This window comes from Rhinopithecus roxellana, chromosome 15 (assembly GCF_007565055.1).
Source record: "Rhinopithecus roxellana isolate Shanxi Qingling chromosome 15, ASM756505v1, whole genome shotgun sequence".
NCBI classification, from domain to species: domain Eukaryota; kingdom Metazoa; phylum Chordata; class Mammalia; order Primates; family Cercopithecidae; genus Rhinopithecus; species Rhinopithecus roxellana.
Window position 1 is genome coordinate 1,437,815 of NC_044563.1, and position 14,021 is coordinate 1,451,835.

Here is a 14,021-nt window from a genome sequence, read left to right on the forward strand (position 1 = left end):
GGGCATCCCAGGCACAGCCCCTAAAGCCACCTGGAACCCACAGCCATTTGGGGTGCTCAAGGCTATGACCCCAGGCTTTGAGAAAAGATTCCACCAAGTTCCATGAGCACCTGTAGGAGAGCCGGCCTCTGGGGATTTCACCCAAAGAGGCTACGACGCTCACATGGTGCTTATGGGATCACGGACGTGCTTGTCCCTGATGCTGCAGGAGAACCAGCCACTCACAGGTGAACCTGGCGGCCAGAGCTACTAGCGAGGACCACGGGCAGCATGCCCCGCCCCTCCCAGCCTTGATGAGCTGCCTGAGGCCATCTCGGCCCTTGCACCCCGTCTCTGTCCCCCAGGCCCCTGTAACTTGCTTAACGCTTCCTGAGAGGTGGTTTGGGTTTTTTTTTTTTTTTTCTTCCTCTCCTCTTGTAGCAACAGATTAAAAAACAACACCCTGACCCAAGCCAAGATAGGTTCCAAACCTCAACCTGCAGCCGGAAGGGGGAAGTGAAACCCAGCGGGGGGTGGGGGCTCCGAGGCCGCCCCAGAAAGCGCTGAAAGCCACAGCACGTACACCCACTCCAGGAATCTGCCAGCACCCTGTGGGGTCCAGACTACAGGCCGATGGCGGAGGCTTCGAGTGACCCAGGCGCCGAGGAGCGGGAAGAGTTGCTGGGGTAAGGGTCTGTGGCGACACCCAGCGCCCTGTGCCGTGTCCACGGGTGCATAATCCTTGAGCTGCCTGGATGGTGGAGAACTGGGGTGCCTGATGGGGAATCTGGGCTCCTCAATGAGAGAACGTGGATGTCCAATGGGGAAACTGGGGACCCATAGACAGGTGTCAGGAAGTCTTGCCGGGACCCCCGTCTCATAACAAGGGTGGAGGCCTCTTCTGCCTGCCTCTGTGCCCTGAACTCACTGGGGGAGGCACGTGGGATCCTAAGCCCATGGTGGATGCCTGAAGCGGGGAGACCCCAAGACGTGGCCTGGACTGCTGGGGAGGAGCTGGGGACTGTGGGCCCTGTTAGCTTGGGAAGAGGCGAGGTGGGGGCTGGGGAGCAGCTGCTCTGTGAGGGGTGGAACTGGCCGGGGCCCAGCCACCTGCCCACAGGACAATCTGAGAGGGGTTATCCTGCCTTGAGGGTCTGGAGGCCGCCAAGCTTGGGGTCCAGCAGACCAGGCAGGACACCCAAAGCTGCCCCTGACTTGCTGTAAAGGACAAGGCCCAGGATTCTGACAGGTGCCTGTGCTGGGTGCCAGCCACCGTGTGTTGGTTGGGATGGGGACATGAGGGGGCATGGCAGAGGTTGTGTGTGGGACTACTAAGGCCAGAGCTGGGCAGAAAAACCCCACAGCCAAAGGCCTCCTAGGGGGCAGCTGTACTCTGTGGTACCAATGGGCATCCAGCCCTGTGCTGGGGTGGGTGGAGAGGGCTAGGGGCCTGGTAACTGGGCTCCCTGGCAGGGGGGAGCTGCCGGCCAGCAGACATCCAGGCATCGAAGCTAAGCCTCACCAGGGGAACCTGAGTTGCCCCTGGTGCAGGTCCCAGAAGAGATGGGAGGGCTCAGGGTGTGGGGTGCGGGGACAGGCAGGGCTTTGAAGGGCAGAGGGGCAACATGCTAATGGCCAAGGGATGGCCCGTGCTGGGGATAGAGGCCAGCCTAGGAGCAGGCCAGCGGGGGCTGTGGCCTGGTGTGCGGAAGGGAAGGTGCTGGGGCCCAGGTCACAGAAAGGGCGTGACACCCGAAGCCACACAGGATGGACCTGAGAGGAGGCCCAGGGTGACGCTCACATACCCCAAAACTGCAGCCAGGGCTGCTACCAGGCTCTGCCTGGGTGCTGACGGCAGAGGGTCCCTGTCTAATCGACCCAGGGTGGTGCAGGACCACCTCCCTGCCTTCCTACAAAGTGGGTCCTGGCCCCAGCTCCTGTGCTGTGTTGGCAGTTGCAGTCACTGTCCTGTGTCTGTGTCCTTGGTAGCTGTCACATTGCCGTGGGCCTGGTGTGTGTGAAGGGTCTGCATCTTGGACTTCTTGCTGCCAAATCCCACTGGGACACAGGTGCGGGGGCTGCTGAAGGGACGCTGCGTGCCGTGAGTGGAATGGAGGCTAAGCAGAGGCCGCGGCTGGCTGGGGGCTGGGTCGGAATGTCCGTGCCTGTCCCCAGGGAGAAGTGGGAGGATGCCCTGCCCAGGCCGTGCACAGGGAGACAGGCTGCTGGGTGCACAACAGCTGTGTCGGCTCCAAAACGGCCCCTCCTGTCAGCTCCGCCCCCAGCCCTGGACGAGGTGCTGCTCCTGGTCACCTCATGCCCATAGAAGGGTAGGACTTGAGCCTCTGGGCTAGGGCACCCCCGCCTTCCTCCTTGGCCTCATCCTTGGCCACCCCCTCCCAGCTGTCTCAAATGCCTTGATCCCCGGGGCCGGGCAGGGTAGGGGGTTGGGCGGCCATGGCCAAGGCACAGATGATCCTGCGGCATCTTGGTGCAGATCCCGGGAGGCCAGGGCTGCACCTGTGCCGGCGCTGTCAGGAGCTCCAGCTGGAGAACGATGGTTCTCCTGAGCTCTGCAGAGCCTGGACTCCCTCCTTGGACATCCCCTGCCCCTCCAAACTGCATGGGGTGGGGAGCCAAACCTGACCTTTCAGAATGAAACTGAGAGCCCGTGCGGGGTAGGCTTCTCATTTCAAAAGGTGATTAAGGGAACTGGGGAGTTTCCTGTCTAGGATGGGACAGAAGTCCCCTGCACCCAGACAGGGATGTGTGGCCTGGGAGGCCCCCTGCGGGAGTCCCCAGGAAGGCCCAGGCTGGGCGGGTTCGGCTGAGGCTGGAGAAAAGCAGATGAGACAACCCCCCACGCATCTCACAGGGCACCAGGGATGCCAGGCTGTGACGGTCTCAGGACATGCCCCCCACACGAGGCCCAGGGCAGGCCAAGCCCCTCCAGCCGGACAAGTGGGTCCAGCCCCTCAGACTGTCCCATGATGTGGCCCCTCCCCTCAGACTGCCCGGGATGGGGCCAAATTCCTCAGAACCACCCCTCCATGATGTGGCCTTTCAGATGCCCCCAGGACAGGACTGTCCTCTCCCACCGGGCCTCAGGCCGGAGCAGGTCCCCTGACCCTGGGCGGGGTCCAGGCTCCACTTCAGCTGCCAGCCAGGCTGGACTGCGGTTCCTCCACTCGGGGGCACTCCTGTCTCGCCTGGCTGTCCAGTTGACAGTCACTAGCTTGTCCTTGTCCCTTGGGGGCAGGGACGAGGATTTCACAGAGCTCCCTTGTGGCTCTGAGGGCACTCCCTGGTGACGCTGGGGGGACGCCTGCCCTCCATAGCCCCCAGGAGCAAGACTCCCCACACTGAGAAACTACCCAGCCTTGGGGGCTTTGAGGCGATGAGAACGAGGCAGTCCCGGCCCACAGCTAGGGAGGGTCAGGACACCCTCCAGACCTTGAGTTCGACATATCCAAATGTCGGAACCCAACTCTGCAGGGGTGCACCCTCCCTGGGGTCACACTGCTTATGTGGCTGCAGTGCCTGTCCTTGGCCCAGCTGCCCTGGGGCTCCCATCCCATGCCCACACCTAGAAGGCAAGTCTGCCTGCCCGCATGCCATCCCACAGACACCCTGGCGGCTCTCTCAGTCTGCCCCTGTGCAACCCAGGCCCCCACCAGGATGACCCTGCCCCCAGTCTGTTCCCCATGCATGACCAGGCCGTGTCTCCCACGCAAAGAACCATTCACCAGCTACAGACAAAGACCATGCCTCTGGGTGGCCACGCCAGGCCCTCCTGGCCTGGTTGAACTCACTTCGCATCCCACCGGCTTTCCCAGCTCTTCCCAGTTTTGGAAGGTGTCAGAGCCCTGGCACGTGCCCCTCCTAGCATCATCCAATCACCCTGCCCCTCTGCAGACCTTCAAAGGCTTGCCCAGCCCGCGGTGGGAGGCTGCTGCCCAGGGCTCTGGCAGGACCTGCCATGCACAGCTCCAGTCCTGCAGCCCCACCTGGCCCATCAGAGCCTCCCTCACTTCTCCATGTGCTGAGCTGAGTTGGGAAGGGGAGGGACGACCTGAGGGGCCTCTCTGGACTTCTGTCCCTGGAGAGCCTCAGAGCTCCAGATTCTACAGGAGGAAGGGGCTGAACCCACCTGGAGGCCCCAGGCAGCCCCTGGGAAGCCTTCATCTGAGCAGCAGGAGCCCACGGGATGGAACCCCCCAGGCAGCCAGGCCCTTGGGCAGCCCTCCCGCCCACCTTCCTTCCGAGTAGGGGCCGGGCACCACCCGGAGGATGCACAATGCTCCAAGCTGAGGCAGGCGGCCCTGAGAGCCCCCAGCAGTGCCCATGGCTGCTCAGGAAAGAAGGCAGAGCTGGGGACAGTTGGGGAAGCCACCTCAGCCCCAGCCTTGGCCCCACAGGGGCTGCTGAGGGAGGTTGGCATTGAGGTCTAAGCCTTGGGGCTCCCTCCCTACACCTTCCTGTGGTCAAGACCTGATGTCTGGACCCGGGATCCCTGGGGAGGTCCCCTTCCTCCTGCCCTGGGCAAGGGGTCTCAGGCACCTGGAAGTTTCCCAGGGAAGCAGAAGGATGTCTTCTTCCTCTCGGGCTGGAAGGCGCTGTTGTCCGCTGACACCCAGCTGGGCTGTTTGCACAAATGGGAGCATCACAGGCCCCACCCCCGCTGATTCTGGAAGCCAGAATCCTTCCTTCCCCCGCCCCCTTCCTGGTTCCCTTGTGTCTCCTAAAACAATCCTGTAGCCACAGAAGGGCAGTGCCAGGAGGGTCTGGGGGCCAGGTGGTCCAGCTGGGACAGGCCCTGGCAGGTGGCACCTTGGGGTGGCAGGATGGTGGGCCTCCCCTCCACTACCCTGCAGGCCAGCCTGTTCAGTTCCCTGAGAAGGTGCCAGACGGATGGGTGAGCCCTAGAGAAGAGGAAGGTGTTGGCAGTGGAAACAGCCAAGTGGTCTCCCGCTCTGAGTCCTCAGGCTGGTGAAGGGTGGGGGTGTGAGCTCTGCCTTGCAGTCCCAGCCCCTGAGATCCCACTGCTGGGGGAGAAGGAGGGGGACGGGCTGCAAGGCCCCAGGGCTTGTCTTGCATGAGCTGCTATAGGCCTAGGAGTGCTTTCTGGAGGAGTAGGCCCTACCCCTCTGAGGCCTCAGTTTCCCCATCTGCACGCTCAGAATGTAGCTACTCAGACCAAACACTTGCTCCATGCCAGTCTTTGCCAAGTTATTTATTTATTTATTTATTTGAGACAGAGTCTCGCTGTGTTGCCCAGGCTGGAGTGCAGTGGCACCACCTCGGCTCACTGGAAACTCCGCCTCCCAGGTTCAAGCAATTCTCCCACCTCAGCCTCCCGAGTAGCTGGGATTACAGGCACCTGCCACTGCCCCCCGCTAATTTTTGTATTTTTAGTAGAGACAAGGGTTTCACCATGTTGGCCAGGCTGGTCTCGAACTCCTGACCTCAGGTGATCCACCCACCTCAGCCTCCCAAAGTCCTGAGATTACAAGCATGAGCCACCGCGCCCCACTGTTGCCATGCTTTTTAAACCAAGCCTCTTGTTTCATCCCCCAGAGCTGTGAGGCAGGTCCCCGGAGCTTCCCATTTCACAGATGGAAACCGAAGCTCACAGGGGCCAAGTGCGTTGTCCAAGGGCTGCTCCCTGCCTGGGGAGGGGCCAGAGTCCTTGCCCCAGTGGGGTTCGGGTGCTGAGGGCCCACAAGACCTGCAGGCACCAGCAGGGAGCAGGACTGGGCTGCCCTTCCCGGGGACTCTCTGACCTCACACCACTCACCAGCCACTGGACTCAAAGGCTCCTGAGAGCGCCCGAGCACTGCTCACGGCCAAAGCTCAGCATGCAACCAAAGGGACCTCCTGGAAAAGCAGAACTGGGATTGGGCGCTGCTGCACCAACAAGATCCTCCACTTCCCTCTAGCCCAGCCCCGCCCAAATCCCAGTCCTCTGCATCTTTTTGGGGGCCACTAAAGACCTTCCGGGAGATGGCAACCCAGGACCACAAGGCAATCGGAGAGGGCTTTCCGCATGCGCTGAGGCAGATAGAACCAGGCCCTGGCTGTGGACGAGGATGTATTGATACTTAGAAGAGAGGGAGGCGAGCGGGTTGGAGGGGCTCGGCCAGAGGGCAGCCCAGCAGGGTGCCTTCCCCAGGGTTAGACTGTCTCCAGCCAGCCCAGCCCCCACCCAGTCCCCAACATCTAGGGACCTGGAAAGAGGTTCGAGGGGCTGCATGGGGGTGGGGTTGATAGGAAATTAGGCGGTTGAGAAAGTCAGACCTCCTAGTCATGTACCACCCAGCACAGCCCCGCCAGTGCCAGACACAGGCAGATAAGGGAGGAGGGAGATGCTGAGCAGGGGTGGAGGGAAGAAAGCCCCTGGCCCTTTCTTGGGGCCAGGCAAGTCCTATCCAGACTCCGTCTGCTAACTGCCTCCAAGCTGCTTGTGTGTTGTCAGGGAAGGGAGTTTGTGGCAGAGAGGGCCTTTGAGTCACCTGCATCCCCCGGCAGGAGGGGGCAGGCACTCTGGCCCCTGACCATGGAGCCTAGAGCAGGGCTGCTCTGTGCAGGGCATTCAACAGCATGAAGGGTTCTAGCATCCCTCTTGGGTTCCTAGTTTCCCCGGGAGCAGGGGAGCAGATGCAGGGGCCTCTACACACACCACACGCTTGGGGAGAGTGGCTGAGGTGTCCAAGAGGCCCTGTCCACTGGGGCAGGGGGTGGGTTCTATACCCAGTGCCCTTCCCAGAGCCCCCGATCTCCAGCTGCTCATGGGCTGCAGATGAGGGTTCAAAGTTGCACATGGGTCACTGTCCTGCTCCACCCCTGGCAGGTGGGACATCACCTATTGCTCCTTTCTGCTCCAGAGAAGAGTACGTCCCCCTCATCTCAGAGGTGCCTGTGCTCCTCCTTCCTGGGTGGAAATTACACTTTTGACAGTTTGGTTTCTGAGGCAAGGCTGACTCCTCCTCTTCTCCAGGGTACCTCTCCTCAGAAAAGCAATGGGACTTGGGATGGAAGGATCTAGCCAATTCATTCCAGATGAATCTAGAAACAATCCTTTAGCCTTTCTCCTAGTCTCAGTCCCAACCAACATCTGAGCTTCATCACCACCACCCAGCACCCAACATTCACCACCTAGCCCCCAGCGCCCAGCTCCCAGCACCCAGCACCCACTACCCACCACCCACCACCCACCACCCTGGACCCTACTCATGGCTCTGGCCCATTCTTCTGCTGTCAGCAGTGCTTGCTTGGACAGAGGGCCACACTGAACAGATGCATGCTCCAAGCATTTGGAGGCTGCCTCCTCTTTAAATCAGAGACATTTATCTACCAGGGATCACTCGGGAGCCACTGAGGCCACCACCCCGTCTTCCCCTGTCCCCATCGGCTTGTTCAAAGCACCTTGCACTGGGATGCTGCTCTGTGAACACATATTTGCAAGTATATGTCAGGGATGATGAGAATGTGTCAATAAGAAGACAGATCCCTACCTCTGTAGCCCCTGCTTAGGCTCTATCAAGGTGCTCAGCCTCCTGGGCCATGGTGGACTGCTTTATTCTTGGGCCATGAGCTTGTGAACCATGTCTTAGTCACGTAAGAAAGGAAAAATAAAGATTAGAAAAGAATCAATTATGGAGAACAGTATGAACGAATGGAAAGATGAATGAAGAGTGATAGGAAGTAGGAACAAATGGATGGATGGATGGATGGATGGATGGATGGATGGATGGATGGATGAATTGATGGATGGATAATTGAATGATGGATGGATGGATGCATGGGTGGATGGATGAATGGATGGGTTGATGGATGGATGGATGGATGGATAATTGAATGATGGATGGATGGATAATTGAAGGATGGATGGATGGATGGATGGATGGATGGATGGATGGATGGGTGGATGGATAGAGGGATGAGTGGATGGATAGGTGCGTGGATAGATGGACAGGTGAATGGATGGGCAGATGGATGGGGGTGGATGGATGAATGGGTGGATGGACTCATGTACAAATAGAATATAACTCATGTATAAATAAAAAGAAAGAATTATTTAGTAATTGATTAATGGATGAACAAATGAGCAGATGAACAAAAATAGATTGATGGATAGAAGAACATATGTATGTATATATGGATGTTTGGAGGAAAGGACGAATGGATGGGTGGATAGATAAATGCAGATGTGATTTTTAGAATATTTAACAAAGCATGTGGTACAAATATTAATCTATGAGAATGGGTGCTGATTATATTCATACATTCAACTGTGTTGTACCTGTGTATATTGGCTGATCATCAGCCCAATAGCTAAGCGAGCAGATATGCCAAAACAAAAGATAAGTGGATTTATGGATGAATGGATGATGGATGAATGGGTGTATAGATGGATGAATGAATGTATTGATGGAAGGACACATGAGATGGAAGTATGGATGGGTGGATGAGTGGATGGCTGGAATATGGACGTATAAATGATTGGAAAGATTAATAGAAGGATGTCAGGAGAGGTAAACATATGGATGGATATGGGTAATAGATAGATGAATAGATGGATATATGGGCGGATATAACAAGAGATGAGTAGAAAGATAAATGGATAGATAATGAATCAGTAGACAACTGAATCTGTGCTAGATGAACTGATTAGAAAGACAGATGTGTGAGCAGACACTACTAAATCAGTAATTTTGCACTGTCTTCCTGGAACATGTCCTCCCATTTCTCTCATCTCTTTTTAAATAAGAAAAGAATTACTTCTTTCCATGAGGCTTTCATATATAAAAATCCAAGGAAATAATTACTTATTTCCATGAGGCTATCACACATAAAATATCAATCCCCCCAGAACTCCATATGTCTTTACCCTGATTTATATTTTCTGTTATATTTTCCATCATCTGACCTTTATTTATTTATTTATGTGTTTGTTCCAAATGAAACATGATCCTCACTGAGAGTAGGGACTTTGTTAGTGCTGAATTCCCAGCACCTTCAAAGTGTCTGAGTTCAGTACAAATTTATTGAATAAATATATGGAAGGATGGAGAGATGGATGGATGGATGGATGGATGGATGGATGGATGGATGGATGGACAGACCGACGGATGGATGGATGGCCGGCCGGCCGGCCAGCCAGATGGATGGATAAATATATGGATAGATGGACTCATATACAAATTTGTAAATGGAGAGATTAATGGATAGATGTTTGGTTGGTTGAGTGAATAGGTGAGTGGAAAATAATAAGTAACATTGATTATGGGCAGACTATGTTCCAGTAACTGTTGTAAGTGTTAAATCATTTAGATGACTTAATAGACAAACTGATGGGCACACGTGTACAGAAGGGTAAACACACATGTGTGTGTATAATTGGAAATGGGACTCGCTAGGTGAGAAGATAGATGGGCATATGGATGGATAGTCAGAAAGATGTATAAATGGATGTATGGATGGTATGGGTAAATAGAATATTTGGACAGATAAATGAAAATAAGAAAAGAAGAACATTTGGATATAGAAAGATACATTAAAGAAGGATAAATAGCTCACTGTTTGGCTGGCTGGACAAATGGACATACAAATGGATGAGTGAACATGTAGATAATAGTAATTAGCATGTAATGAGTGGTTAAGTTCCAAATGGATAGATGGCTTGCTAAATGCTTCTAAGTGTTTTCTACATATTTAGACATTTAGATAAATGGATGGATGGCTAAATGGATGGCTTACTGAATGCATCTGTGAAGTGTTTTCTATGTACTAAGACATTTAGGTAAATGAATGGAAGGATCGATGGATGGATGTCAGATACTTGTTCAATGAATAGATGTATAGATGGGGTGGACATGGTTATATGGATAGATGCCTGAATGGGTTAAATAGAAGGATATATTATGTTTATATAGATAATTGGATGAATAGATACATTGGAAATTGATGATTGATAAATGATACATGAAAATACAGGCATTCATATAGAAGGATGGATGGGTGAATGGATGGGTGAATGGATGGATGGATGAATAATGGATAGATAAATAGATGAGTGGTTGGATGGATGGATGAATGGATGGGTAAATGGATGGATGGCTAGGTGGATAGATGGATGAGTGAATGGATGGATGATGGATGGATGGATGGATGGATGGATAAATGAATGGATGGATAGGTGGCTAGATCGATGAGTGAATGGATGGATGGATGGATGGATGGATTGATGGATGGATGGATGGATGGGTAAATGGATGGATGGATAGGTGGATAGATGGATGAGTGAATGGATGGATAGATGGATAGATGGATGGATTGATGAGTGGATGGATGGGTGAATGGATGGGTGGACGGATGGATGGATGGATGGATGGATGGATGAATGGATGAGTGGATAAATGGATGGATGAATAGATGGGTGGGTGGATGGGTAAAATGGATGGATTAACTGATAGATGAATGGAGAGACGGACAGAGAGATGGATGGATGAGTGGGTGGATGGATGAGCACACACATAACAGTGGAGTTGACATCAAATACTCTCCCATATTGTCCCTCACAGGACATGCCCTAGTTGTAAAACCTTGAGTCTTGGCCACTACATGTAAATATCTGTTTTTGTCACTTTCCATCCATCAGCATTTCTGACAGATGCTCATTCTCTAGTGACAGGAAAGTCCTGCCATTCCAAGGTAGCTCTTTTCCCTGTGGGAATATTCTTCCTTCTTCTGAACTCAAATATGCCTTGGCCACATTTCATTCCTGGCTCTCTGTGGCCGGGACTCCCTCCAGAAGTCAAAACAGGAGGCAAGGAGGAAACAGGCAGGTTGAGGTACAAATGAAGCACAAGCTCACGGCGCCCCCACCCCAGGTAATCTCACCTCCCCTGGGTGATCTCACTTTCTCTGTGATCTCACCTACCCTGGGTCATCCCACCTCCCCCGAGTGATTTAACTTTCCCTGGGTGATCTCCCCTCCCCTGAGTGATCTCACCTCCCCTGGGTGACCTCTCCTCCCCTGGGTGACCTCCCCTCCCCTGGGTGATCTCCCCTCCCCTGGGTGATCTCCCCTCCCTTGGGTGATCTCCCCTCCCCTGGGTGACCTCACCTCCCCAAGGTAATCTGGCCTCCCTGGGTGATCTCCCCTCCCCTGGGTCATCTCCCCTCCCCTGGGTGATCTCCCCTCCCCTGAGTGATCTCACCTCCCCTGGGTGATCTCACCACCCCTGGGTGATCTCCCCTCCCCTGGGTGATCTCCCCTCCCCTGAGTGATCTCACCTCCCCTGAGTGATCTCACCACCCCTGGGTGATCTCTCCTCCCCTGGGTGATCTCCCCTCCCCTGAGTGATCTCACCTCCCCTGGGTGATCTCTCCTTCCCTGGGTGACCTCACCTCCCCAAGGTAATCTGGCCTCCCTGGGTGATCTCCCCTCCCCTGAGTGATCTCACCTCCCCTGGGTGACCTCACCTCCCCTAGGTAATCTTGCCTTCGCTGGGTGATATAGACTTCTCTTGGTGACCTCCCCTCCCCTGGGTGATCTCACCTCTCCCAGGTGATCTCACCTTCCCAGGGTGACCTTTCCTCCCCAAGGTAATCTGGCCTCCCCTGGGAGATCTCCCCTCCCCTGGGTGATCTCCCCTCCCCTGGGTGATCTCACTAGATGTTTGTCCAACCGGAGGTCCAACCCTGGCCACCATCCCTCCTGCTTACTCCAGAATCCTGTGGTCTCTGCAGCTCTGCGGACGCTGGGGATGTGGGGCCAACACCGTGGTCTCTAGTGTCCATTTCCTGCTCCTCCTGGGTTGTGCCAGGAGAGGGGAGATGCTGTGGGCTCCTCTCTCCAGGCCTGGCCGAGACCTATCCTGGTGCATGCGTAGGGAGTGGGGACGGACTTCCTGACCCCCGCAGTCTCCATGGCCTAACCCACCACCTGAGTCACCACAGCCTGAGCTATGGACCCATGTGGAATTTTCCGACTGTCGCCGCCACCCCCGGGCGCGCTGCCCTCAGCAGTGATTCACCCGCTCGCCCGTCTGTTCACAGCCTCACCCTTGCTTCCCTCAGTGTTCCCAAGGCGCTACGCAGCCCCAGCTGCCTGGCCCGGCCAGTCACGATAGCTGGGGAAACAAGAGGGGCTGCTCTCCGTGGATGTGGGGACAGGGAGTGGCATGGGCGGGTGGCTGCGCATGCACAGAAGGTGGCCCGGGACAGTAACCTGGTGGCCAGCGGCCGGCAGACCCGGCTCTGGTTCTGGCTGTGCCAGGCCCTGGCTCTGTGACCTTGGAGGCCAGTGCTGCTGGCTAGACCTTGGTTTCTCCATCCTGGACATGGGTACAGTGGTGGTTCTGAGTGCCAGCGAGCTGGGCAAGCCGCCGGATGTGAGACTGCCGTCATGGAGCTGACCCTCGGTGAGCCCTGAACACGAGTCCTGTCCCTCCCCTCTCCGGGCCACCCGTCCCTCCCCTCGCCCGGCCACTAGCCCCGAATGTTCTCCAGTGAGTCACAGTAGCCAAGCCCAACCAGAGGAACAGAGGGCTGGGCTGCTCCTCCCTGGGCCAGGGCCAGAGGACGGGGGCAAGGGGGGCCTGGCTGGCGAGGGCACCAGGGTGACTTTGTGCCCACTGGCCACCTCTTGGGACCATGGTGTCCCAATACCAAACTGAAGATGCCACGTTGGTGGCATCTCTGCTTCTCGGGGCATCTCTGCAGTCTAGTCGGTTAGGGGGGCACCAGGAAAGGCAGCAGCCTCCCCATTTGGGGACCAGAGAGGGTTCCTGGGGTGTCAAGCCTTCTCCAGAGGTGACAAGGAGAGCAGAGGCCGGGAATGAACAAAGGGAAAGTGGAGAACCAGGAGCGGGGGAGAGGGGAGGAGGGGAGAGGAAGGGAGGGGAGGGGAAGGGAGGGGGGAGGGAAGGAGGGAGGGAGACAGAGATAGGGACAGAGACACCAGAGGGAAAGGAGAGAGGAGAGAGGGGCTGAGTGTGAGACGGGGAAGGAGGGGACGGGACAAAGAGGAACCAGCGAAGGGTCCAGGCCTGCGGTGATGGTGAGGGAGGTGGCAGGTTGAGCGGGGGCTGGACCAGAATGGCTGACGAAGAAGAAGAACAGAGGAGGGCCCGGGCAGGGCCTGGCAGAGGGCATAAGGCACTCTGAGGTGGGAGGCGGCGATGAGCAGAATAGGCCCCTGTGCCTGGGCACGGGCACCACGGAGGGCTAGGGGAGACCGAGAGGCGGGCAGCGGCTGCCAAGGTGGCCCGAGGGGAGAGGCGGAGGGAGGAAAGGAAAGAGGAAGGGAGGGAGGGAGGGAAGGAGGCAGCCACGCTGCCCATCAGCGGGCCACAGAGATCTGGCTGAGCCCCCACGCTGCTGGGCTGGGAGGGTTTTCGCTCTGACATTTTTACTCTTCTCGGAAGGAGGAGGAGGTGGAGGTGGAAGAGATGGAGGCGGGAGGAGAAGGGGCTGGGGGGAACAAAAGGGAAGCAGCTGCTGGGCGTCCTGAAGTAGGAGAGAGGGAAGGGAGACCCACAGTCAGGGAGACCCGCAGGGATGGGGACACAGGGACCAGCCTGCCCGCAGGGAGCCGGCCCACAGACTCCTGTGCCAGGGACCAGAGGGGCCAAGACACACAGGCAGAGGGTCACAGGGACGAGCAGACCACCAGACAGAAAGAAGGGACGAAGAGGGGTGAGAGCCAGTGAGAGACCGAGGGCCAGGGCAGAGCACCAAGGAAGCGCAGGAGCGAGAGGGGCAGGGAGAGGCAGGAAAGCCAAGGAGAGCCAGGCATAGGGGGCAGGGGTGCGGGAGGAGCACAGCAGAGAGGAGGACCAGCAGGACAGGAGCCTTCGAAGATGCCGCTGTATCCCTGGGGCTGGGGTCAGGCCAGGTCGCCGCCTGAGCAGAGGCTGCAGCACGGGCAGTCCTGAGCTTCTGAGGAGGAACTCTAGCAGACAGGGCCTGGATATCCTCTTGAGGTAGGTCCCTCCTGCCCCGGCTGGGCATGGAGGGCAGGGCAGGATGCCAGT

General features: G+C 56.5%; 1 protein-coding gene across 3 annotated transcripts in view; it reads left to right on the forward strand.

Moving 5' to 3' along the window:
• The first annotated feature begins 434 nt into the window (after positions 1-434).
• The window catches only part of LSP1 (lymphocyte specific protein 1), a 40,073-nt gene continuing 26,486 nt past the window's right edge, over positions 435-14,021 (forward strand). For 2 of the 3 annotated variants that reach the window (XM_010382035.2, XM_030917572.1), the window contains exon 1: positions 435-665. In XM_010382035.2, coding sequence (XP_010380337.1) covers positions 613-665 — 53 coding nt within the window. In that variant the 5' untranslated portion in view covers positions 435-612. The remainder of the gene's footprint in view (positions 666-14,021) is intronic. The other variant, XM_010382037.2, reaches the window with a different exon arrangement.